The sequence below is a fragment of the Numenius arquata genome, chromosome 15 (genome assembly GCF_964106895.1).
Source record: "Numenius arquata chromosome 15, bNumArq3.hap1.1, whole genome shotgun sequence".
NCBI lineage: Eukaryota > Metazoa > Chordata > Aves > Charadriiformes > Scolopacidae > Numenius > Numenius arquata.
Window position 1 is genome coordinate 11184979 of NC_133590.1, and position 27167 is coordinate 11212145.

Below are 27167 nucleotides of genomic sequence, written 5' to 3' on the forward strand. Positions count from 1 at the left end.
AGGACAACAGAGCTCGAGTTGCAGCGAGGGAGATCTTGATTAGCAAAAAGCAGTGGAATGGCTTGTAGACCCTCCATCCTTCCATAATTAAATGCATTAATAATTCTTTTCAAGAGCAGGACCAGACAAAGTGTAGATCAGTTCTAACTGCTCCTGCCAGGGCACAATAGGAAGGCTCAGGTGCTCCTGGTGTGTTTCCTTCTTGCAATTCTGCATTAAAATACCCTGAATGGCCTGAATAACAGGTACACTGTGAATCTCGCATTCACTGCCCTTTACGTTGTGGGCTCACACAATTTAACGGCACCTTTTAGTTACAGAAGGAAAACTTGCTTAAATGCAGCCGTCCCTGTCAGTGCCTGTGGCCCATGGATATTACATTTAATTTACAGCCAGACAAGAGTCCCAGTACTCTTCCTGCCTGAGATGGCCACCAGCTCACCTGTAGCTCCCCAACGTGCTCCTGATCCTCCTCATGACCACACTGAGGTCCTTCTAACCGAGGTCATGGCGTGTCCCGAGAAGGTTCTGGCTGTGCCCAGCCTGGAGCGGCACCAGTTCATTCACTGCCCCTGCCCTGCTCTGCCAGCTCTCCTAAAATACTGATTTTATGGTATTTTTTTTTTAGAACAAAGGCACTTTAGAGAAAGTGTAACGGAAATTTCACTGAATTTCACTGAATTTTTAGAGTTGGAAGGGACCATAAAGATCATCTAGTCCAACTCCGCTGCCAAAGCAGGATTGCCCAGAGCATGTCAGAGCATGTTACTCAGGACTGCATCCAGGAGGGTCTTGAAGATCTCCAGAGACGGGGACTCCACAACCTCCCTGGGCAGCCTGTCCCAGGGCTGTCACCCTCACCGTAAAGAAGTTTCTTCTCATATTTGAGTGGAACCTCCTATGTTCCAGCTTGTGCCCGTTGCCCCTCGTCCTCTCACTGGCAACCACTGAAGAGTCTGGCTCCCTCCTCCTTCAACCCACCCTTTAGATACTTATAAGTGTCTATGCTCTACTTCTGCTGAGCAGCCTGGTGGTCCTCAGCCCTGCCCACCAGCTGGGGGTCGGTCTCTGGGCTGCTCCGGGAGTGGGGAACAAACCTGGACTGTCCATACCTGATCACCCGCCTCGCTCTGCTCTTGGGGATTTTAACTGAGCGACGTTTGCAGCCGTTTAAGCTCACGTTCTGCCTCCTAACCACAGCGCGGACGGTCTGTATTCTTCTGAGGTTCACGGAAAAGTTTAGATGTTTAAGTGGCCGTGAATCCATCAAACAGCAAAGCCTGACAGAGAATTCATCTCACTTCACCAACATCAGGTAACCAGACGTCGTGCTGGTGTGTAATCGCGGCAGCAGCAGGAGGTTTTAGCTGCTGGACGTGGTCAGCGGTGGGATTTGGTCGCTGTAGTCGGGGTTGTGTCTGAAACGATAAAGCAGTAAAATAAACCCTGGGGTGTCTGCAACGCTCACAGCTCGCAGATCTTTTCTCCCGTGTTGGCAACGTGATCTCAGCGTCAAGGACGCGAATTTGGGAACAGCTTTAGCTGGTACAACAATGACTAACAGTTATCTCCATATTAAAATGGCTTTGTTTGGCTAAAATTAAGTAACTGGAGGTATAACCACTTTTTACATCTCCCCCATGACTGGAGAAGGGCAGATGTTGCATCCAGCTTCAAACAAGGCCAAAAGGACCATCTGAGAAGCTACAGGCCAGATGGTGTCACCTCAGCCCCTGAGAAAACCATGGCAGAAGCCTTCTCTGAGCACGTTTTTGGGCACACGCAGGAGGTGACCGGGAACAGTCAGCATGGATTTACTGAGGGTAGATCCTGCCTGACTTACCTGCCTTCTACAACAAATTGACTTTGCAGACAAGGGAAGGAGTAGTGGATGTTCTTCAGCTCAACTTTAGCTTTCAACAGTCTCACACAATGTTCTTGTGCCCAAGTTAGGATGTTACAGCCCAGACAGCTGGACAGGAAGACTGGTTGGGTGTTCAGGCTCATCATGGTCTATGGAGGTATCACGGGGGTCTCTCCTGGGACCTGCCCTGACGTCTTTCTCAAGGACTTGGAGGCAGCAGCAGGGTGCCCTGCCAGCAGGTTTGTGGATGACACCAAACTGGGAGGACCACTTGGGGCAGGGCTGCCATCCTGAGGGACTGAGACAGGCTGGGCAGGAGCCTGATGACATGCAGGAAGAAGGGCAGAAGCCCTTGCAGTGACAGGCTGAGGGTGGCTCAGATGCCTCCAGAGCCCCAGCAGGCATCAAGCTGAGCACAAGCCAGCAGATCTGAGGCTGCTCGAGCAGGACCACAGCCTGTAGATGGGAGAAGAGAGCATCCCCCTCTTCCCCACACACAGCAGACCTCATCCTGACTACTGCATCCAGTTCTGGGTCACATATCCACCCACGACAATGAGGATATTGCCAAACTGGAGCAAGTTCAGGAGATGGCCAACAAGATGGTCATGGTCTGGAGCACCTGCCTGGGAGAAAAGGCTGAGGGAACAGGACTTGTTCAGCCTGAAGAAGAGAAGGCTTTGGAGATACCAACAGCACCAAACAGAAGTTACTGGGAAAACAAAGTCAGGCTTTTCCCAGCAGCGCATGACCAGGAGCATGGGAGACAATGGGTAGATGCCAAAGAAAGAGAGAGGGTTACACTTCCTTGCTGTGGGAGCAGTCAAGCATTGGAAGAGGTTGCCCAGATAGGCTGTACCATCTCCATCCTTAGAGGTTTTCAAGGCCACACTGCAGAAATGTGGTTCTGAGGAACAGTCTGACTTCACTTGGAGAGCTCCAGGGGTCTCTCTTAGCAGGAATGACCCCGTAATTTCTTGACACCAAATGGAAGGACAGTAGCTGAAGAGCAGCAACACCCACCACCCCAAATCCAGAAAGCGCTCCCTCGTATTAAGATAGCTGCCGCGCTCTAGTTCCATCCTTTGTAACGCTGTAGGAGGCACAAAGAAATGGTTTTGTTTGTGTGTTTAGAAAACGCTACTGTTCTGAAGGAATTCTGTGACTCAACAAGCAACGAAGTGACTCCAAGAGGCTCCAAAGGTGCAAAGATCTGGTCCTCAGCAGATGACTATGAGAGCGAGTTTCTCCTGAGAAGTGAACAGGACCTGGGAAGCTCAGAAGGACAGGAGGCGGCCAAGAGGAGTACCACAACTTTTGCTCACCCATGTTAAAATTGAAGCACCTTTTCAGGGAAGAAACCATCTCGGGTGGCCTCATGTTCTCCTTCAGCTGGCACAGAAACAGGCATGGACACAGGAAAGATGTTCAACAGCTGCTCTGCATTAAGGAACACTGCAGGAAGTTACTAAAAAGTCAAGACACCGCAGCAGCTAATTCCTTAAGTTGTTTATTTATCATTGAAGAAACACACAGCAGCAAGTTCTGTGTTGGCTTCAGTATGACCAGATAATTAATGGTTGTTACCGCACCCCAAAATTGAAGTCAACACAGCCATTACTACAAATCACTTTTTGGAAAGGGGAAGAATTGACCCTGAAGACAAAGAATTGGGGGAAAAGATTCAACAATTTCTCCAAAACCACACATTTTAAATATGACAATATTTATAAATCCTTGGAAGGCATGAATTATCCAGTAATGGAAAAAGCGGTTGTGATATTGGCAACAGAAAAATACATAGCCATATGCTTACCAAAACACTGAAATTGTAAAAGCTTGAAGTTTTGTGGTTGTACACCGCAGCAGGTACTGTTCACGGGAACAATGACAGCCGAACGGCCTCCCAGGCGGTATGTTTTCAAGTAAATCTACAGAAAGTATCCCAGTGTAGCTAGTGCTCATCACGTTTATTGTATTTAATTCAAATTTAAACAACTTACTGAATTTAGATAGCAATAAAATATATCTCTCAGAAACCGCCTGCCCTCAAAGATACCTGTGTAGAAGAGGGCTTTTATATTTTTCTTTTTTTTTTGGCTAATTATGGAAATTGATTCAGCTCTGCCTTTTCAATAGTTCCACTGCGTGAACAGAAGTGTTTTCAAATGCATGTTCTGTAACGATAATACCCCATTCCAAATTAAGAAAGACTAAAAATAAAAAGGTCAGCCTCTTTTGGTGCGAGATAGAAGCATTACTCAAGACAGCTGTTGGGCTTGCTTCTTTTTATTTTAGCAACAAATGACCCATGAAATAAGCATCATTTGAAATTTCAAAAACTGGCATTCAATTTCCAACCTTCTGCTGTGAGTTTTGTGCATGATCAATCTATATGAGTAAGTAATTCAAGCTCATGCTTTCATGTTACCTCAAAACATTTGTTAAAGAACTCCAATTCAGAATGTTTATAAGCACAAATATAATCCGTGGATTCGATCAAATCAAAGCTAAAACATCGGTTAAACTCTGTGATTTTTCACTTAACGTCGTACAGTGGTCCAACCTTCTTCATCTGTCTCATTTTTAGTGCGGCGAACGGGCTCACGGTCCTTCTCTGTTTTCCAGGAGCCCTTCTCCTTCTCCCCATCTCTCTCGCGATCCTTGGATGCTGGTGGGGGAGCAGACGCTGGAGAAGCAGCAGGAGCCGGAGCCGATCGCCGAACGGTTTCGCGTTCTTCTCCGCGGTCCTCTCTCCTGTCATCGGCACGTCGCCAGGAGCTCGCTGCAAACACAGAAAGACAATAAACCAACCTTTGTCATGCTCCAGCAGCAGCCTCAGAGAGTTTAAACAAACATGCCCGGCTCCGACAGTCTGATTTATGGGTTCTCAGTCTTGCCAAGAGGGAATATGCTGATGACAGCCAAACGCACAGCTTAATTTTGTAGTGAAGTAACAGACAGGAACTACTCAAGCCTCCTTTCAGACTCACAATTGTTTTGAGCCACTCAAGTGTCATCTTTAAAACACAGTAACTGTAGTAAGAATGTTCTATTGATGTAGATGGGTTTATGATGTAAAATATATTCTTATATCGTTATCAGAATTAAAAGCACAAAAGCGTCTCCTTAGAAATGACTGAACTCTGACAAGAGAAAAATCCTAATTTAAAAACACTTGTGGAAAATGTTTAGGTGTTCATTGCCTCAAAAGACAGCACATTACTCTGCAGCCTACTGGAGAGAAAATTCAGAAAAACAGAAATTCTTTCCTGTGAGGGTGGTGAAGCACCGGCCCAGTTTGCCCAGAGAAGCTGTGGCTGCCCCATCCCTGGAGGTGTTCAAGGCCAGGCTGGATGGGGCTTTGAGCGACCTGGTCTGGCGGGAGGTGTCCCTGCCCATGGCAGGGGGTTGGGACTAGATGACCTTTAAGGTCCCTTCCAACCCAAACCTTTCTATGATTCTATGTTATCAGAGGTACAAAGGGCACTGGATTCCACTGCAAACAGCATTCACCATCCTTTAGTACATGAAAAATCATTCCTTTCCACCAAAAGGATGTTAAGAATTGTACCTCAGCTGTGAGCAAACAAAGCTGTGTCAGGTAGCAAACCAGCCAGTCAAATACCAAAACTTCTTGATGTATTAAAAACAACAAATCCCCACACTGAGAACACCCTCAGCCTTTCCGCCAACTCAAGTTCCGCCTGTATGGAGTGCTCTGTTCCGATCTGTTCCCCGAGACACCCCCTGACAGCACCCTCCCTTCCCCGAGACACCCCCTGACAGCACCCTCCCTTCCCCGAGACACCCCCTGACGGCACCCTCCCTTCCCCGAGACACCCCCTGACGGCACCCTCCCTTCCCCGAGACACCCCCTGACGGCACCCTCCCTTCCCCGAGACACCCCCTGACGGCACCCTTCCCTCCCCAGGGAGCACCCACGCTCGGGGCAGGGACCAAACAGGACTCTGAACCCGAGGATGCCAGAACTGGAAGACGTGGTATCTCAGGCTAAATCTACTTGCCCTTACTGTATTTTTAGAACACAGCGGAGGATTAATAAATGTACATAATTAAAACAGGGTAAGGTATGTAATTAAAATAGGTTATTCATCAAAATCAATACCGTTAATAGTGTGAACCCCACAAGGCCATGTTTGGAAACATTTCCCTCACATTTTAACGGTCTTAACAAATGAGCCAGAAATCACTTTCTGGGACATCTACCTTGATAATTTAAGTACAAGGATTTCATTCACCCTGAACATAATCCTACTATGAAAACCGCATACTAAAAATGTTACCCTTCTACTGCAGATGTGAAATGCTACTACGATAGAAAAGAGTACAACTAAAAAAAGGTAAGATTCAAGGAAAAATTCTCAGTTACACTAAACCTTCTTTCTATTACTTGGTTTATGCCAAGGGAGTTTAAGTGGCTGAAGATATAACTTACTCCCATTTTGTCACATCCTAGCACCGTCAAGGCCCTGTAATGAATGTAACCCTTTTGGAACACTAAAATAAACGTACGTTCTTCCCGGTCGGATCTGAGCGGTGGTCCTCGTCTGAGGGGTGGATCTCTGTCATCAGCACGTCGATCTCTCATGTCACGACCGCCTCTGTCCCATTCTTCACGACGACTTGAATCTCTCCAGCTAGAAGTCTCCTCAGCTGGGCCTCTTCTCCAACCAGCATCATCCCTTTTGCCATTCAAAACATTAAAAAAAAAACAAACACTAAACGTTAAGATTTTACCTTTACTATGGAAAGAAGCAATAACACATCACAACACAGATATTTTCAGGCCCAGTGGGTCTCTATTTAACATACTGACTTATTCCAAACCTTTTCTGTTTTTCTGGAACCTAATACGAAATTCTCTTGAAAACAGGTTAAAAAAAAAAACCAACAAAGCAGTAAAGGCTTTTGTGATTCCTTCTGTAAACAGTTAATGTCATCTTAAAAATAACAAATCAAAAAGCCCCCAAAATGCCACTACCCATTTAATGCCTCTATATGCTTAAATTCGTACAAACCAACTGCTGTTCCTCTCACTGGGTGATGTCACATTCTTTCTTTATCAGCAGGGTACCTTTTTTTTAATTATTTTTTTTTTTAACAGAACCATTCTAGAAGTATTTAAAAAGAGAAGTCAAACCTGGGACGCCTGAAACGATCATCTCGATCAAAATCTCTATCCCTGTCAAATTCACGGTCTTTCTCATTTTCATCACGATCTTTGTCTCTATCCCACTCGCGGTCTCCTGGAGGTCTGGAGTCTCGGGGAGGTCCCCAGCTGTCCTCTCGAGCCTTTTCTCTTTCTCTCCATCCCCCTGTAAGAAAGAAAGAGAGTCAAAGGAATTTGTGACTGATCTCTGATCTCTGTGTGGACAAAGCAGCCTTTACTTCCCTCAGAGAAACTGGTTCTTCAAGTTTTGATCCCTGAGGATCCAGCTCAAGATGCTTGTAAAAAGTGTGCACGTTGAGGGGGAGCCACAGACAAAAAACACTGTAGAAACTGCTTAAAATGAAAATAGTAAATATATACCTCTTATATGGGGCTGCCTGCCTGGGACATTTAGCAGAGCAGATTACAGCCTGCAGTTTTCAGTCAGAAACAACAAACTCTTTTCAGTCTTGTGCAAAACAAGAAGTAAAGGGGGTAGCTCAGAGAGCAGATTCCTTTGTGAACGTCTCCAAGTGAGGAGACTTTAGGCAAGCAAATTTTTATGAATGTATACTGCTTTTTAAATCGCTACTTTAAAATCCAACTATCATTTACAGTGCATCCTGCAATCTCGTTATGTTTGAATGGGAGTTCTTTATTATGCAGCGTGCTTTTTCTTAAAATAGGAAAAAGGTGAGAGCTTATTGGAGTGCAAGTATCAAGATTTATGATAGCTTTGCTCCAGGTTTGGATTACAGAATTAGTGCCCACTTTATCAAGTTGATGTGGCACATAAATCTGAATAAAAAGAACCAGGAAATCAAAATCATAATCACATCTAACATTTAAATGTCATCAACAGTTCTGAAAAGAATCAGAAACTGTTGGAGTAGTCACCATCCACAAGATTTAAGATTAGAAACAAACTGTACAAGATAATTCTGATTGTGAGGGACCTCGGAAGGTCACCTGGTCCAAGCTCCTGCTCAAAGCAGGATTTTCAAGAAAGGTAAACACAAAAGCAAAAAAGGCATGGTAAGACCAGGAATATCTTTGTACATGTAAAAAAAAGCTTATCAAAACCAGACCCACTTGAATGATGTATCAATATCCTCCGTAGAAGGAGGTTCATTTCAGATATATCAAGGGGGCAGGGAAGGAGAACAAGATGTGGTAACCTAGTGAGAACGTTTCTCTCCCATCACAGCATTGTACTTGTGTGTTTTGTCTCCGCACATCGGTAAATCACCAGCATCACTCTGGGACCTTTAGGTATCTTCCAGGCAACCAAGAGACACTGCTGCATTATTATTTCTTTTTTTAGTTCAACCAAATGAAAAGGTTTAATTATGCTAAGTAAAGGAGTGTCCACATTAGCCAAATAAATCCAGACATTTTCAGAGTTGATTCTCCCATCTCTGGCACCAAGCACGTCACATCCATCATGTACCAGGTTAACACACACTTTGGAGATTAGAATATTATGTTACCATATTTTACCTGGTTTACCAAATGGTCTCCAAGGACCTGGCCTTGAATCATCGCCGCTACGCCATGGACCCCTGTCATCATCTCGTCTGGAGAGCCTGTCATCATCTGCACTACGCCACGGTCCCCTGTCATCATCACGCCTTGACATCCTGTCGTCATCCATCCCGCGCCTGGGACCTCTGTCGTCATCCATCCCGCGCCTGGGACCTCTGTCGTCATCTGCGGCGCGCCAGCTGCCCCGGTCGTCATCCAGCCCACGCCTGGGTGGCCTGTCATCATCCAAAGCCCGTCTGGGCGGCCTGTCGTCATCCATTCCACGCCTGGGTCCTCTGTCGTCATCTGCTGCACGCCAACTGCCTCTGTCATCGTCCAAGCCGCGCCTGGGTGGCCTGTCGTCATCCAAAGCACGCCTGGGTGGCCTGTCATCATCCAAAGCACGCCTGGGTGGCCTGTCATCATCCATTCCACGCCTGGGACCCCTGTCGTCATCTGCAGCCCGCCAGCTCCCTCTATCATCATCCAAACCACGCCTGGGCGGCCTGTCGTCATCCAATCCACGCCTGGGTGGCCTGTCGTCATCTAATCCACGCCTGGGCGGCCTGTCCTCGTCCCCTTCACGCCTAGGTGGCCTGTCCTCATCCCCTTCACGCCTAGGTGGCCTGTCCTCTGATGATTCCATAGAAGGACGTTCCTTTTCTTCTGCAGCACCACGTCGCGGCAGATCGTCCCCTCGTCGGGGTAGATCATCCCCTCGCCGGGGTAAATCATCTCCTCGCCGGAAAGGTCTGTCATCATCTCTGGCTTCTCCTCGACGCCAATCTCTGTAAAACCATAGGGAATGAGCAAAAAGTAGAAGCTAACATCCAGGAAAGCTTTACAGATCAGATCGACAGTGTCAAACCCCTCAAGGCCATTTCTGAATGTAACCCCTTGATGTGTGGTTGCAAACACACTTACAGAGCTTGCAGTTTTCAAATGCACACGTTCTAATTGCCTTCACTGCTATGGGAAAGTGGTGATCACCACCCCTACAGCTTCACTAAAGACTGAAGGGTTTATTATCTCCTTCAAAACTACAGTTTGAAGGGGGTAACTACAGTCCCTTGTTGGTTACAGAATCATAGAACAGTTCAGGTTGGAAGGGACCTTGAAGACCGAGTTATCTGCTGCAACACAACAGAGAAGAGGTTCCCTTACACCAAGCCTCATCTGACAAACTCGAGCTAGGTCTCAAAGAACCAGTATTAAAAATCCCACAACCATCAAGCAGATACCCCCTTCTTCACACATGTGCCAATCCTACAGGCCAATCCCTGTTTTCATACATTTTGGCACTATTTCAGCCCAACAGATTGGCAATACTTTCCCTGACATGCACCCACAACTGGGGGTGGCAGGACAATGTAGGAAACTCATGACTCGATCCACTGCTGCTCCCTGACAGCTAGCAGGGTGCCGGGCTCTGGCCGGCCATCAGCGCTTGCTCAGACTCTCCTTACTAGGACGGATGTGGGGTGGAAAGAATTGGCAAGAATTTTGAGTCATCAGTTCATCTTTGAAATACGTTTGAATTTGTAACACTGAAAAGACCAGACACTACTGTGCAACAGTTAGAGCCTTCCACTCTTGTCAACTCTCTGGATACGCCATTTAGTTTAACGTTTACAGGATTTTACACATATTTTTAGACCATGAACATTGGCTTTGCCACCAGATTAGCTTGTTTATTTCAGGAAATTAACCTTCCTAAGCTAGTTCCTCAGCAATGAAAACAAACAAGCAATAGTACAGCACAGGGATGTACTGGTACCTGCTTCTTGGCAAGAGAAGAGAAACTGCACTGGAGTTGAATCTCATGGATTAAAAAAACCCACAAAACAAAACAAGAAACCAAACAAAAAAACCCCACAGGTTTAGACATCCACTATGCTACTAAAATGTATACAAAAGAACAGCAATGACTTGCTACAAAACAACAGATGTAGGACTCCAAGAAGTGAGAACAAAGAGGCAACAGTTTGTGACAACTCTGCATGGCAAGAATTTTGAGGAATTGTGAGCAGCATATTTCCTAGTGTTGGAAGAATAAGGGAGAACGTAATTACCATTGAGCTCTGAGATAAAAACAAGACATGGAGACTGTTAACTTCCATTTAGACTCAAATTGGATAATCTTCTCCTTTGAAAAATCTGATTGTTTTGACGTAAAAGACATGTAGAGAAATGGTTACAAAGTTCATCAAATGAACAAGTATTTCATTCATTCATACTTGTTTCAGGGGTTTAGGATTTTTAAATCTATTTTTAAACTATTGCTACTCTAATTCTAAAACTATTACTTGCAGGTGAAATTATGTCTCTTGTTTTTACATTTTTTCTCTCGTTTGACAAGTTTAGTGCTCATTTTTCAGCTTATGTCCTTTCCCACTGAAATTAAGAGTCAAACAGCATCTGATAAATGAGTAAGAACAGAGAGATACGTGAATATTAAGAGTATCAGCGAATGGCAGTCGCTGTTAGTAACGCACTCCAGTCTCTATTATAGAAGCCATTTTTCAATGCCTTCTAAAAACCTTACACACAGATCTCCAAGAGCTGAAAACAAGCAGACAGCTTTACTAAATAACGCTGGAATTTGCTGGCAAAGTTCACACTATATTCTCTACCACTGTTACAGGTTTGTAACTATTTTTTCTCATCTTTTAATTCAGGCACAAACAGCATAGACATAAAATAGAGGTGAACTCCCCTTTCTTTCTGTACATTTTGGCTTTTATAATATTTATTGACAATAAGCACATAAGCATTTGTTGATCCTTTGAGACAGCACTCTGTGGCAGTAATAACTCTAATGAGCTGTGTTAATTATGACAGCCTGCAGCTCTGCCCTGCCACTTTTAGTGAATACCTGGTCTATATTGGTTGTCATTTCACTGTTTCAATGAGCAAGTGTCTAGTTTAACACATTAATATCCAACACATTTTCACTGTAGCGTTAAAAGCCAACTGAAGGCAGACTAGGGGCTACTAAAGAATGCAGAACTGCACCTTTCTTCTGCAATTATGTCTGCACATAATCACTTTTACTTTGTTATTTCTTAAGTTCTGCAAAAAGTAACTGAAACATTGCTTTATTTAAAATTCCATAAAAATACTAATTTTGACGGCTATCAGTACTTCCTTTTAGTATTCCTCAGTGCATTTCTTTTACTAAAAGACAGAAGGGAAGTTTTATCAAACATGCTACATAATAATCCAAAGGATGCTGTCCTGAAAAGTAAAATTACTGAAAAGAAAATTGATTCTGTTCTACCTCAAAACCAGGACAAATGCCTAGTCATTTGTCAGTAGTCATTCGGCTCAGTTTTTACAACAGTTGAATGAGAAATGACTAAGACAACACTCATTCAGAAAAACTCTATGCCACAGTGATTCAAAAACGAATATGGGTGACCTGTATAACTCTGTTGTGGAAAAAAAAAAATCACATTGAAGCATACACATAGATGCATCAAACACTCCTGCAATATGTTAATAGTTAAAGGATTCACCCAGGAATTACATCCAATTTTTGATTTTTGCAATTCACAAGGAAGCAGATCACTAGCAGGAATGGCAACACAGCTCTTAAGGAAAGACTGAAGGACTGTTTTGTTTATTGAAAGATCATACTCTTCAACTATGTTATAAGAAATTACTAGAGAGAAATAGTAAATTAATTTGCTTTCACTGGAGTCAGAAGTAAGCTGTAATGGATTTAAATTGCTGCACTGGAAATTAAGTTTAGACATTTATAAAAATCTATCCAGCTGGAAGGCTAATTAAGCAATAGAACATATTGCCAACTGGAACAAGCAGTGGTATCTCCATCACCACAGGCTTTTAAGAACAGAGATGTGCACCACCAGAAATATTTTAGATACAGCTCATCCTGTTCTGGAGCAGAGGGATGGACAAATGTTAAAGATCTTATTTTCTACAACTACAGAAACTACAACTTTGTTATTACTGAACATACCTAAACCCCATCAAATATATAGCTGTGAACAAGCTGCCTTTTTTTTTTAGTTTTTTTAAATTGCGGAGTACCTTCAGAATACTCTAATACTCTTCCTTCAGAAATCCTTCCTTCTCTGCTTCCTTCTCTGTTCAATACAGTCTTTTAGAACTCTGTTTATGGCACATATTTTCTGCTCTGTGACTCACTCTGGAACTTGACTTTACTCTTCCTATGTATTACTGTCAGTTTTCTAAAAGAAAATTCTCAAACAGCTTCATCATCTAGGAACCCTGCACTTGTTTGTCATCCTTCCCCATTCTGTACTTATACAGCTGACACCACTGTTTGAGTAGGACAGATATTTTTCATTTAAAAAAGAAACCAAGTAAGGAACTTGTTTATCCTATGCAGAAGATATCTGGGAGCTTTCACATATCTAAGCTAAATAAAACAGGAATGTTATCTGAATGCAAATCCAAGATAAAACCTCTCATTCTGAGATCCTTACAACGCAATTTTTTAATAGAAAGTAACTCTCAGAGATGTAAAGGCATGAGATACTACTCAGTGCAGCTTTAGCAGTAGCAATAAAAAGGGAGCCTATCACATTTTGAGCCCAGTACAACTGGTGCTCTGTAACCCAATGATTACCTTTCCACTGGTGCTCGTCGCCACTCAGATTCTGTCTCACCACCTCTCCTCCAGGAGCTTTCAGACTCCCTATCGCCCCAACGAGATTCCTGTGTATCAAAAGAAATTAGGGACATTCTTTCTGAATACTTTAAAATGAAGATTTTCAACTCCTTTCAGAGCATACTATGTCATTAAAAACTCCTTTGTTACACTGTAGAGAATACTGAACTATCAGGTGTTTTAATAACTTAAGTATGGTCTTAACTAACTTTATTGCTTCTGGCAGAGTTTGAAAACACAGTATGGTTCCCTTTGTGCCACACACTTTACTAGTAGGGCAGGATATATGCAAATACACTAAAAAGTTTATGAACAAGTGTATGAACAATAGCTACAGTTAGCCATAGCTACCACCTGTTAACACAAAATAGAGGTTCTAACAGTTTCACTTTCCTGTTGCTTAATGACAGTAGAAATGAGTTCAAACACACACTTGTTTTTGTGCTTTCTGATCAGCTCAGAAAATGTAACTGAACAAACTGAAAGTTCCCTGTAGCAGAGACCATTTTGTACTGGGTACCTCAATGCACAGAACAGGTGAGATATCTGTGATTCACACAGGTAGCTCAGATGCAGGACAGAGCAATAATTTCTTTTCTTTTTTTTAAATAAAGGTAACGTGTCTATCCCACTGCTGGACAAACATTTAAACTATTTCTAACACAGCTGTTTATTCCTTAATTCCACCATAAGAAGCAAATTAGGTAAACCACATGAAGTACCTGATTTCACATAATCACACAACCTCTTTATAAAAGGGTATTCCCTTTTTAAACCGCTCTTTGAAAAGTGTTTTTATTTGTCAAAGTCTATGCTACAATATGGGGAAATACACAGGCTGTGCAAGATCTTGCACATCCACTACTGCATGACTGTCTACTTAAATGCTTTTGAAATGACGTCAACAAACTGGCATAAGCAAAGAAAGAATCCCAAAACTGCAAATGCCATTTTTCAGGTGGTACAGATTTCTCAGAACCTGACTCAGCTTCTCCATATATTCATGTGCCCATGGCCAGGAGAACCTCTTATGTGAAAAATACCAGTGATGATTATTTTCCTGACAGACTATCAAAATAATTTATACAAGCTCTGATCACTTATCTCCATAGTATTATTCAATGGAGTCTGCATTGAACAAAGACAATGGCTACAGTGGATGAAATTTAAAACTAGTTCTCTAATTGAAAAGTTCTGAAAAAGTGGGAGCGTAGAATGTTCATGGTACTCAGTGATATTCTTTTAAAACATTAAACATTTATTTGCAAGTACCTTTCACTTTGTTTCCTGATAGATTAGGATAATGATTTTCCCCAATACTTGTATTTGTAAACAAGAAGTTGCACACACCTCTTGTTTTTATGTTTTAGGTTATTGTACATTTCTTATAAAATATAAAACTATGCTTTTATGTTCAGTCTGAGATTTTCCTTCAATATCTACTCTAATTCCTGGCTTTGGCATGAGTCAGTACACGTGCTTCCAATGTAGCTTTCCTTCTTTTGTGTTAAAGAAAATTTTGTTCAATATTCTTTTTAGTCTTTATTTGTTTAGTTTTTTAAACAGCTCAGAGATCTTAGTAGTTTCTTTGTTTCTCTTTATTATTAAGCTACAGATTCCAGATCCCGATAGTGAGCTGAAACTAGTACATTAGCCATTTATGTTACAACTTCAAAAAAAAAAAAATTAACCTATGATTTTTCAATGTTACCATCTTCTTATGAATAATCTACAGAAGGAGGAGCCAAAAAGAAAACAAACCTGCAGGTACTACCCACCTTTCTTGAAAATGGGTCATCCAGACCTCTCCTTTCTTCTTCTCGACGACGCTCTCTTTCTTCTATCTCCATTTCTCTTTGACGTTTTTTCTTCTCCAGTTCTTCCAGTTTTTTGACACGCTCCTGATATTCACGTTGTTCCTGCTCACGTTTCTCACGCTCAATGCGCTCCTTTTCCTCACGCTCTGGAGTCACAAACATAAACAGAACATATTACCAATACAAATTCTGTTACTTTGTTGTATCCACAGAAGGGTGACAAAATACAATCTCTCCCCTTTGACTCCTTATTAAAAAAAATAATCCAAGCATTTCACAAGATGCATGTTGCATTTAACCATAGAATCTTCTTCCTGAAAGTATCTTAAGTCAAAAGCCACAGGAACCCTGAAATACCCATTAATGTGACATCTTGAACAACAACTAGCACAAAAGCAAAGAAAACATTCCAATACTTGTACATTAATTCAACGTACAGACCACAAATGTACCAGCTAAAATATCAGCAACTACCTCAGCACGGCAGAGGATCCCTTCCTTAGAAAAGGTCAAGCCAAAAAAACCAGCTGTCAGTGTCAGAAATTTGATATTCAGGACTGCTTGGATTTTGTTTGTTTGAGTTTTAAATATTGTGTGATTATGAACTCTATTGATATACAAAATCTTCATCCACCAAGTGACAAGCAGAACAGAAATTTCCCTTACAGGGTGCCTATCATCTCTTCTCTTCTAAAGCCTTGAAGCAGGCTACCAGACAAAGCAATTCACAAAGCAAAGTGTGTGAGTCACAACTCTTGAGTTCTTGATCTGACACCAACCTTCCCTTTCCATTCTCTTTAAGTTGTGCACAAACAAGTGGACAGAACTCAAACTAAACAAGAAGTTGAGACTGGTTTTAGTCATCAGCCTTTCTTACTTTATCTCCTCCTTAATTCATGTGTGGGAGAAGGGGAGGGCAGGAAACATTCACTTGCTTTCATTTTCCCTTCCTCCCATAAAGCTTTACCTTCACGTGCTGTACACGCAAGCGTTCAGAAGGTGCATTAGGTAAAACGTAATGGTACATTAGTCTAAGAGCAACAACAGAGTCTACACCACTGACTGCGAGCGAAGAGACTTCCCCCGATATTGTGAAACAGGGAAACCAGAAACCAGTTACACACCTGGAATGGGTCAAGGATGCAAAGGATAAAACAATCACATTCTTGATTATACCTTTAAGCAGCTGTTCTTCTCGTAATCTTTGCTCTTCCTCCTCCTTTTCTCTGTAGTAAGTAATGCGTCTCTCTTCTTTGCGTTGTTTCTTGCGTTCCTCCAAACGATTGCGCCTCTCTTCTGCCAACCGTTCCTGGAACTGCTTGAGTTTATCCTGAAATACACATGAAAACACCAGAACTGTAACATTTAGGAGCAAGACAGTTACACAGATTGCTAAATAAAGCTGCACAGAAACACTAACTGCAACATACTAACTGCTCCACTGAAAAACAACTACCTGTTTGCCATTTCAGCCTTTTCTGCAATAAATTTTGCAGAAGGGAATATACTCCTATTTAGAAGACAATCAGCATGCACAATTTTAGTCCTTCATCTACTTTTTCAAGTAATTACCTGAATAATAATTTACTTGTATCTAAACTACATTACCTAAAATTACCTGTATTGTTGCAAAGAATCGTATGCAGTTACTTATTTCAATATAATAATTTTTGCCTTTTTTTTAACCCAATCAGTTCTTACTGCAACATAGCCAAATAATCAAAGCTACAAACTGCCTCAGCAAATGTAGAATTTTAAAAATGAAGAGCAAGAAACAAAGGCACAGTTCATTCCCTGCCCTCAGGGTCTAATTTGTTACTAAATTTTGCAAAAATAAAACATAACCTGAAGTTCCAAATACTCAGACTATCAAAATAATTTCCAGATTCAAACAAGAAGATTAAGAAAAACAACAGACAAGTATTTCTGTCTATTTCTCAGCTTTGATATTATTGCCAGTAATATTCCATCACCACAGTAAGTCCAAGTACTTGTACAGACACAGCTGGCTGTTCATACACTACCAAATGATCTCTCACCAATAGGTGCATTGAAATAAATAATTTACCTATCTTTTATTTTCCATATAAGCTATTCCAGAAGTTGTCAAAAATTGCAAGTGATAATATCTAGGAACGGGTGCAAGAATATTTTATTTAATTTCTTTTTTAAAGTCGAAGCAGAAAATAAACAATTCCAGAATTCTGAGCCATTCCGGATACTAATTTGTTTCTAGATTTCATGAAGAATCACTGGGTCACATGTTTAGTTCCTCACTTTAGAGGAGTACTTTATTACAGTACTGTATCTCACGTACCTCGTAAACTGTTCGTCGTGATGCTTTGAGCCTGGCTTCAAATAAATCTCTATCCTCCAACATCCTTGAGAGTCTGTTCTTATGCTCAAGGGCCTTCTCGCGCTCCAACTGCAAAGTGGTGATCTAAAAATAGATAATATAAAAAGTATTACAATGTAAAAATTACTATATATTTGCATTCAATCTACCTCCGCCACTCAAAAGAGAAATTATTTTTTCCTCTTTCAGATCATGGACAGAAGATACTGCTGTCCACCAGCACAATGAAATTGTAAAGCTAACACTTCATTCTTCATAACAACTTTTTCCGTTCTTCCCTTGGATTGAGCTGAGGAAAAAACTGCAAAACCCACTATTTTTTCATTCACTGCTCATGGATTTTATCTTCTGAACAAAAAATTCTTACCCTTTCTTCTTCCTGTTGCTCCCACAGCTCCATATCATGAACTCTTTGCTCCTCATATGCAGTCTTTATTAAAGGAATTTCTTCCAAGCGCTTCGCTCTTTCAAAATAGTCAATCTAAACAAAGACAACATACCTTTAGCATGTCACAACACAAAGACCAAATCTGGAAGGCTCAGTCTTCAGCATCCCCCAAATAAAACCCCGATATCTGGAGACTTGTCCAATGTATCTGATATATTACTGTTACGTAAGAACAACCACTGAGAATTCTTGTTGGCCTCCTCTCAAACTCCCAGTTCAACCGCATCCTTTTTGAGATAGACTAGAACCGCACACAGCGCTCGAGATGCAGAACCACCAAGTTCTCATCGCTGTCTAACCATGTTCAGTTTGGAGCTCGTCACTTAATATGTAAAGCTAAAGACTGAGGGATTTTTTCCCCCCGCTTTCCCTACACAAAGTACTTTTATCTATGTAAACTGAACTTCATTCAAAGATTCTTCCTTCTACCCCACAGTTGCTTTTTCGTTGGTGAAGAACTCTGTAAAACGCTTTTTGGAAAATCCGGCTCAGTTACACCAACCAGATCACCCTAACTCATATGTTTGTTTTGAGAGCTTCAGAGAACTGCAAGAGGAGGCCCTGGCTTACAATTCTTCTATAGAAGTTGCGCTGACCTTTCTGGGCAGATCATATTTACCCAGGTAACTACTAATTCTACTGTTTAGTTTCCTATTACTTTGCCCGGTACGAGCACCAGGCTGAGAAGCCTGCAGCGTCAAAGATCCTCATTGGAACCTTTTTATGTAACTCACCAATTTCTAGTATCAAACCAGTTTTAAGTGGATTGAATTACCAACTCTATCACATAACCTCTGTTTCATTCTTGAATACCGTCAAAAGTCCTGGGTGAGTTTCATCTTGCCCGGGTTATATATTTCTATTTACTGTGACGTGTTCCCCACACTTCTGTAGTCACCCAAGCTTCAGGCAGATCCTATCTGCCACCTAGAAGGGCTCTAGCAGTGGAATTTCCTCCATTTCAGTGAGGACTAATACAACTAATTAAATTCAGCTTCTCTGTAATGGCCTCACCTTCTGTGAACATTTAATTTTCTCGGAACGTTTTCCAATTACAACTCTTTCAAACTAAGACTCAGTTCACATACAGCTTAAGGGTCCATTTTCAAATCAACTCCATTAATTAGAACAGATTTGCGCACCGGTATTAGAAACTTGGTTTTTAACCCATTTACCCTTTTTTAGTTTCAAACAATAACATTTTCAACACCAATATTATATATGTATATAAGAGTTCATAATCACTAACTAAAGCACTGTATAGACATGGTTTTCTACCCTTCTTACTTTGTACCTTTTTCTCCTGATTCTTCAGACGTTCCTGAAGTTCCTTCTTTTCTTTTTCAAGTTGTTCAACTTGTTTAGCCATAATGAAGTCAGGATCCAATTCTTCAAGATCCTACAACCAAAGTTATCAATACAAAATAAACATTTTCCTATTACAGATATGATTTGTTTGTTTATTTACTTATTTATGCTTCTCTGCAGTTTTCCTCTTAACTTTTTAATTTGTTCGTTAAGCAAATTTTCTCAGTTTCTTTTCCTCTCTTCTGGGTAACTTGCATTTTATTTAAAAAAAAAACTCTAAAGCATTTTTATGTCGATTTTCAATTGAGACAGTGCAGGTGCTACAAAATTGGATCTGCAAGTCTATTTTGTATTTCAGACACTGTTCAAGCAACAAGGGAGGGTCTGGGGGGGACCAAACAGCTGGGCTTAATTCCTCCAGATAAAAAAGGTCCTATCCAAACTCAGAATTAAGGTTTACTTACACTGTTGAGCAAATTAAATAAGTGTCAAACACCCTCATTTTTAAGAGAGGCTGTTTATAAACTGTTATGTGTTACAGTATAAAGCTAGTAAAGAACATGAAATTCAGGCAGCCTAGCAATGTAACACCAAAAACATAAAAAAATAGCTCAAAACTTGAAAAATAAGTTGTCTACCTCAATATCAATATCCTTAAATGCTTTGGCTCCGAGTTCAGTCTTCTTAATCTGCTCCAAGCGCTCACGAACAGTCTTCTTTTTGATTTGTTCATGCTCTTGCAGGATACGCTCCTTCTCTCTTTCCTTTGCCTCCTGGCGCAGTCTCTCCTCTTCAGCTTTCCGGACTTTTTGTAATTCTGCTTCACGTTGTTCCAGTTCTTCTTTTTCACGCTGAATGTTTAAGCTTTCAAGGCGCTCTTTTCTTTCCTCTATAGTTTGACGACGTGCAAGAATACGCTGATGCTCCTTCCTGGAATTTTTCAGGAAGGCAGTGACTGCCAGCTGATGCTGCTCTTCCTTCTCTTGCTGAATTTAAATTAAGGATAAGACAATGATGTAAGTAGAATCTCTTTTAAAAGGCAGAAAGCACAGCAAATGCCTCTGAAAGAAAACTCAAGGTCAGTTTTACTCTCCAAACTTGCCAACTGGATCGAAATAGTTGTAATGGCAAACCCAGTCACTCATCCAAGTGGCATAACAAGGCAGTACCAACTGACTAGAACTAGGTGCTAATGGGGAAAGTTGTCTGTATCAGACAATATTCTGCGACATACCTTAGGTATGATATTTTCACACTTTTCTGTCCAAAAATATTGCACACCCATGTGTTAGTGATATTTAAGACTCTAACTGAAAGGAGGCTGGGGGATCAATCTTGTTTATCTCTACATGTGTTAGCACCTGTACTGTGTTTCACCAAAGCTCCCTTGTTTTTGAAGTTTTGGTTTTTTTCCAAACACACCAACATAAGAGAAAAATATCCTAATTGACATAAAGCACTGTCTGTGAGACGATAAAAAACCTGATCGTTGTCTCTCAACAATTTAGGTACAAACATTGTATATAAACCTATTTTAATTAAATAATAATAAGAACTAGATTTCTAGACACTAGCATATAGATTATTCTCTAGGATTTTTTAACAATCCTTCTAACCACCCCAGTGTTCTCCTCCAGAGCACCTATACAGTTCTCTGTAGAGATTGCTGCTGAACACATGAAGGGGTATAATTGTGCCAGCTCAGGGACTTGCCCATTTTAATCAGCCCAGCAAGCAGCAAAACTGCTCACTACACTCCCTCAGTCACGCTGCTCGTGAAATGTGAGTTAGCTCAGAGGTATTTTTAGTCATCTGTCACTTCTAGGGCACTCAACAAAAACACTGACATTCTTTGTTGCCAATCTGCAAGCACTTAAAAGATAAATGAAGGTGCCAGAAACGCAAAAAAGAAGAGCTTTAGATTAATTTAACAATTTCGTGAATTTTAACACATTTGTCAGAAATTAAGTTTTTAAGCACCTGAAAAAGTGAAAAGTTTTGATCAGAACAGTAAAGGAAAAAAGGACATCGACTTGTTTCGTAGCTTCTCTAACCACACAGGTCCATATTAACCTTGATACTGTGCCCCAATTTTACAAGCGCAATTACTAGCATTTATGTCTTATTCAGCTAATTGTACTAACATGTTAAGTGTAAGACTATTTGTCATTTCTATCTATGAATGCACAGATAAAGCATGTTTTGTTGTTTCAAACCAACAATCCATCTGTCTGATACCAATCACTAATAAAATCTTTTTAGGGGAAAGCCTACATGGAAATATTTTCATCTTCAACACTATAAAAGAGCTAACGTATGTTTAAGCTAAGCTAAGTAAGCTGGCATTAGGTGTCATGATACAGTCCTACTACGTGTGTTTGTATTTTAAGAATATTACTTAGTATTTCAACTCGTATAAAGAATCTAACATGGAAACCTTGCTATCAGCCTTTTTTCCCACGTGGAAAAAATATTTGATATGTTTGCTATGAAATCTTTCACAAACATAAACCAAAAGAACAAATTACCACTGCTCACTTAAGAGAAGTGAAGGTTTAACTTGCCACAACCAAGGCATGCTGGAAATCCAAGACTGATTTACACCTTGCACCTACACGGCTCTGGAGAACCTGAAATGTGAGCTCATCGGTGAGTCCAACCTTGAAGCCAACAGCCCCAGCGAGGAGGACAGGGAGTGACAAGGACAGGTCACTTCTTGAGTTGTGGGATCATTTGTTCATGTTTTTAGATTCCGCTATGAAGTTACATTCCAGGTTCTTCACAACAGCAGTTTCTCCAGGAAGAATAAAGAAAGCAGGCTCTTGGATTTTCAAAAATGCAGGCAAAGTTCTGAACAAAGCCCAGTTCTGTAGGCCCATCTATAGGTAAGTTATTATTTGGTATATCCTAAATCTTATACATGCAAAACTGGCAATTTAAACTCGGGCCTCTTATGTACATTTTGACATTTTAGTTATGACCAAACACTAATTAGTTGGGTGCATTAAGAATGATTTCTTCTTCTTCACAAGCACAGATAGCTGACTACCACCAGCCTGAAAAAAACGAAATGAAAAGGTACATCTAATCTGAGGAGACACATCCATGAAAATATAAGCTTCGGTGTAAGTGCTAAGGTATTAGTTTACATTTTTACTTAATCCATAGGTATATAAATGCAGCCTATCATTACTATCAAATCAGGTGAAAGACTGTTACTACAATCCTCTGAGAAACAGAGCAACATCCTTCTGAAAATAAAAAAACGTACAAAAGCATCGATCGCTCCGTACTCAAATCCTTGCAAAGTCAAGTTAAAATAATCATTAGAAAGCTCACTGCCTTTCCTATGCCAAGGAAAGGTAAAGCAAGTAACTGCTTTGAGTATGATCTCAAACTTCAGAACAAGCTTGTCTTGCTAAACCAGAAAATTTAGATATTTTAGAACAGGTGAGTATGCAACAGATGCAGAAGGTACTTTGTCATTAATAAATACATTAATGCTACACCACATTTGCATATATTAACACCCCAAGGATCAATTATTTGCTCTGAAGCAGTAACAATATTGATTACCACTGCACTGAGAACAGACAAGTTGATCAGACAAGCGAAAAAATAACAAAAGGCTGCACAAAAACAACAGATAAACATCACACAATGCACATGGGAGCAATGTCAGAACTTGTCAACGTTTTCAGAAGACTTAAAATGACCTACCAGTAAGTGAGGAGGCTTAATGACTGCAAGAGCCTTAGCCAGAGCTGAGGACATAGCAGTCAATTGATTTCTAATTTGCTCAGAAGGCATGCTTTGTAGTTGAGGGCCTAGTGGAGCATCTTCTCTAGTACTGTAATTCAAATCTGAGCCAAAACTCAGCGTCCGGGTAGTATGATCAAGCCGAACCTTTGGGGAGGGGAAAAAAAAAAAGGGAAGAAAGAGGATTGTATTATTTATTAAATAATTTCTCCGTTGTTCTGCCTATGATCAATATGAGCCAACAGAAGCTCTAAGTAGAAATTACTTTAAGTTTTAGCTATACCAGACTACAAGAAATGCCAAATTAGTAAAGAACAATAGCACTGTGAGTAAAAGTTTGTTTGATTTTTAAACAAAACAAAAAAACCAAAAAACACACACACACACACCCCCAAAAAAAAAAATAAAAAATCAATCGATCAGTCACTGGAAGAGGCTGAACTTTCAATGATTCTATGAAATGAGCACTGCAAGACAAGTCACTCTTGCCTCTTCCTCCACGTTAGCAATAGGCAAAACAATCATGACTTTAACGCAGACAATTTAATGCATCTAAAATATAAGCTAAAGTTGTGCGTTAACCTAAATGAATTAACTCAGCTTTAGCTAAAAACCTAAATGGATAATTATGAAGCAACCTCAACTAAAAACTACTTGTATCCCATCAGCAGCTTAAACATTTCATTACAGGCTGTCGTTCTTTCAATACAGACAACTTTACCAATGCTGTATCCTTCAACAGCAACTGAAACATCTCAGATATTGGTGTTTTACTTCAATCACTTGGTTAGACAAAAAAGAACTTCAGCAACTGCCAGGCTCTTCAGTCTCCCACAACGAACTCAGCACAGTCAGAAATTCGCATCCCTGTTTGTTAGACTTCCTTCAGGATATCCTGGACTACATGACTGGGGCTCACAGGGCAAGTTTCAGCAAATTTTATTTACTTCTACTGGACTTATATTAATGGTTGCTGACCTAAATCAAAAGTACACACCAGAATGCAAATAATCGTCAGTTCTTGATATACCATCACATGCATCTTTTCCTCTAGTTTATCTCCATCTATCAGAATCCACTGTCTTCCTTCAGGTTCAATGTCAGCCAGTTAGTTTTCATCCAGTGTAATACACCTGAATCCAAACATCATCTCACAAAAGTCTTTTTACAGCACTTACTTGTAAATCACAGTGTCTGGCTGCATCAACAATATTACGTTCCAGCTGGAAAGCATCAACAAAAGGAACCAGGCTAACCAGACGAGAAAATTCAATGCTTTGATAAATTTGGGCCACCTGTATGTGAACAGAAACATTAGGTATTTTTCCTCATTAAAAAGAGATGAGAAATGAAAGTTGTTGTACGGGCTATAAAGCTAACTTACTACGTTGCCAACAAATCAATGTACACATACTAATACAATTGAGAATACTCTATCAGGATTTTATTTCTGTACCATATTCAAACTTAACCTAAGATTAAATGCCATTCCTGAATGGTTTCTTTGTATGAAGGAGACTGGCAGCAGTAACTACATACAGCTATGCTGCTAATTAGCCTTCAACTATTTCTTTAGCACACCAGAAATAACACTGCTCGTCACTTGTAACGAAAGCAGGTCAATGAAATGTGCATTTTATAAAACATCTAAACACAAAAAAGAAAAACCAAAACATTCCACCCAAACCTTGCTCCAAAAAAAGTTTTAAGAAACAATGAATGATGTCAATAAGACATCACAGATCTGTAATGAAAATCTAGCTCAGAGATTAGGCCACAGTATGCAGCCAGTATTAAGTATAGCTACTGTGGCTGTACCTAAATGATGTACAAACCTGAAGATATAGGTTATATACTGGAAAAAGGCATTTCAAAATCATACTTTAATAGAAAAAAATTATTTCAGCATGGCAGTTTCCAACTTAACATGTTTCCAAAGCATTTTCTAACTTATGTATACTTACGAACACACATTCTCTTTGCTCATACCTGCTGCAGAAGGCGAAGGATGGTATTGTTTTGCAGGTGAGGAACATACAGCTGCAGTTCAGGCTCCTTTTCAGCTTGGTCTTTCACCCAGTTCAGAACCTACCAAAATTCTGAAAAGTTACTCTATCTGCACCAACTCTTGAAAACTTCAAAATTAAAAGTACAAAGCATGTTTCTTGAATGCTTTTGATTTACAGCTCATGAAAAAACAGCACTTCTGTCCAGACACTACATTGTTTTAGTGAAGTGTATCTTTTGATCAGAACACTTTTATCTATAATGGATCGCTAACAATTTTGTATGAAGGCGACTGACAGTACTGGCAACATTTACCATACTGCTAATTTACCTTCAAGTTCTTTTTAGCACCTCAAATATCTTTGTTCCCACTATCAAAGAAAAAGAACATGATGTGCTTCACCAAGTGCAGAGTTTACACTAACCTAATCAACAGCTCTAATGTTATTTTACCTCCCAATACTCTACATTTGAATAGTAAAACCAGTCAGCGTGTTTTTCCACTTCCCACACAACCCGCTCACATGCATATGCACATGTGTGTACATGGTTTTCTCATTTCTGCATCTTTTAACAAAATTTAACTCGGTGTCATCTCCACCAAGACTTTCTGAGATGTTCCCAAAACTCCGCACCTTTACAGGGGTCCCTGAATAGCTCCCTAGAGACCCAAAAGAATTTTCATTCTATTTCAACAAACTGCTGCACTATGTAGATCAGATGTTACATACACGTCATTGGAATTTCACCAAATAAACCCCACCATTGAGAATTCTGGCAACAGAAAAAGCTTGTTGGTATTTACCACAAATCAATATTCAAATAACAGACTATTAATCAAGACCAATTACTATAGAGACAGAGCTACAAAACTTACCTTGCTGACACGGCCACATAACTTGAGTGGGTGGAAGTCTACTTCAAGCCAGTTGTAAAGTTCTTTCACTTCTGGAACAACATATTGCACTACGTTGAACCTTACCTACAGTCAACAAAAAAAATCCAAAGATCTCAAAATAAATGCAATATTAACAAATAGTTATGTTATAATAATTTTATATTCAAGAAGTTAAACAGGCACCATATATAGCTTTTAATACAGGAGACTACTTATTTTTTATTACAGCATTCTTAATTGCAGTGACAGTAACACTACCCTACACCACTTAACTGTATTTAAAAATGGAAAAGTAGGCAGAAAACATACAAGTAAGATAAATATCTGGACTAGAGCACCACCCCTCAACTTATTAGCCATTTCTAAGACATAAGGCCTACTACACAGTTGTAGGCCCGCATGCAAACTAAAACCACGCATCTCAGTTCATGAGTAAACTTCTGAAGCTTTAAATAGTGGTTTTAAGGTAAACTGGAGAGGTACCAGAAGAATTAACACAAATTGTAAAATGAACCTTGACTTAAGTTTTGGGCATGCATGCAAATGACTGCAAGAAACGCAAGCATCCTCTGAAAATACCTGTGACAATGTCTAATTTGTTTATGAATGTCTGGGAAGATCTGAAGATAGAAAAATCTAGCCTCCCTTCCAATTAAACACAGGGAAGTTTTCGTAATCACTTTGATCTTTATGGTCCGCTGTTTGATATATGACCTGTGCTTATACAAAATACATTTAAAACAGAAATATAAACACTTGGTTCAGTTAATTACACACCTTAAAGTAGGGGAAAAAACCAGGAAGTTCTAGCTCACATCCCTTTTCAGACCCCTCAGAGTTTCAAATGGCATTTGTTGCTTGGGTGACATAAAGGACAATATTGCATCTGACTCTTTAGTGCACACATGCATTCAGGCCTCCCGTTACTGCTGTCACTTCCAAACAGTCCTTCTTGTGAAACTGAAATTTTAACACTATACTGTAAGTCATACAATTAACCATATAGCTGTTTTAACTTTTACCCTGTTGTCCCATAACTAAGCACAGTGCTCTACAAGGAAAACAGCCCAAAAAGAGGACTCGTGTGTTTAAAAGCTGCTTATCTGAAGACCGTTACCTACCATATCATTAATGAGACTGGCACGTGTAGGTGGGGCCTGGAGACCCAACAGGGTTGCCAGACGTCGCTGCTTCTCAACAATGATGCCATCCATATCCAGAAGACGAGCAATATCCGTTCTCTCAGGAGTTATAGGAATTGACAGAGTGGCCAAAAGGACTCGAGTAGACATCCTGTTTACAAAGTATAACCGCAAAAGATGAACTGCAAGAGAATGCTAATTAATTCCTTTT

General features: G+C 40.5%; 1 protein-coding gene and 2 non-coding genes across 3 annotated transcripts in view; all 3 read right to left on the minus strand.

Moving 5' to 3' along the window:
* Positions 1–3359: 3359 nt before the first annotated feature.
* Positions 3360–27167, minus strand: part of EIF3A (eukaryotic translation initiation factor 3 subunit A) — a 35447-nt gene continuing 11639 nt past the window's right edge. Inside the window, exons 7-22 of the mRNA XM_074158857.1 lie at positions 26936–27107; positions 25794–25898; positions 24899–24997; positions 24088–24204; positions 22871–23056; positions 19789–20136; positions 19137–19241; positions 17762–17875; positions 17356–17478; positions 16215–16368; positions 15000–15184; positions 13180–13268; positions 8538–9349; positions 7029–7203; positions 6401–6570; positions 3360–4649 (exon numbers count right to left, since the gene is read on the minus strand). Coding sequence (XP_074014958.1) covers positions 4408–4649; positions 6401–6570; positions 7029–7203; positions 8538–9349; positions 13180–13268; positions 15000–15184; positions 16215–16368; positions 17356–17478; positions 17762–17875; positions 19137–19241; positions 19789–20136; positions 22871–23056; positions 24088–24204; positions 24899–24997; positions 25794–25898; positions 26936–27107 — 3196 coding nt within the window. The 3' untranslated portion in view covers positions 3360–4407. The remainder of the gene's footprint in view (positions 4650–6400; positions 6571–7028; positions 7204–8537; positions 9350–13179; positions 13269–14999; positions 15185–16214; positions 16369–17355; positions 17479–17761; positions 17876–19136; positions 19242–19788; positions 20137–22870; positions 23057–24087; positions 24205–24898; positions 24998–25793; positions 25899–26935; positions 27108–27167) is intronic.
* On the minus strand, positions 24412–24544 carry LOC141472311 (small nucleolar RNA SNORA19). The gene has a single exon (XR_012463533.1). It is a non-coding gene; the product is annotated as a small nucleolar RNA SNORA19 (small nucleolar RNA).
* LOC141472312 (small nucleolar RNA SNORA19) lies at positions 25193–25316 on the minus strand. The gene has a single exon (XR_012463534.1). It is a non-coding gene; the product is annotated as a small nucleolar RNA SNORA19 (small nucleolar RNA).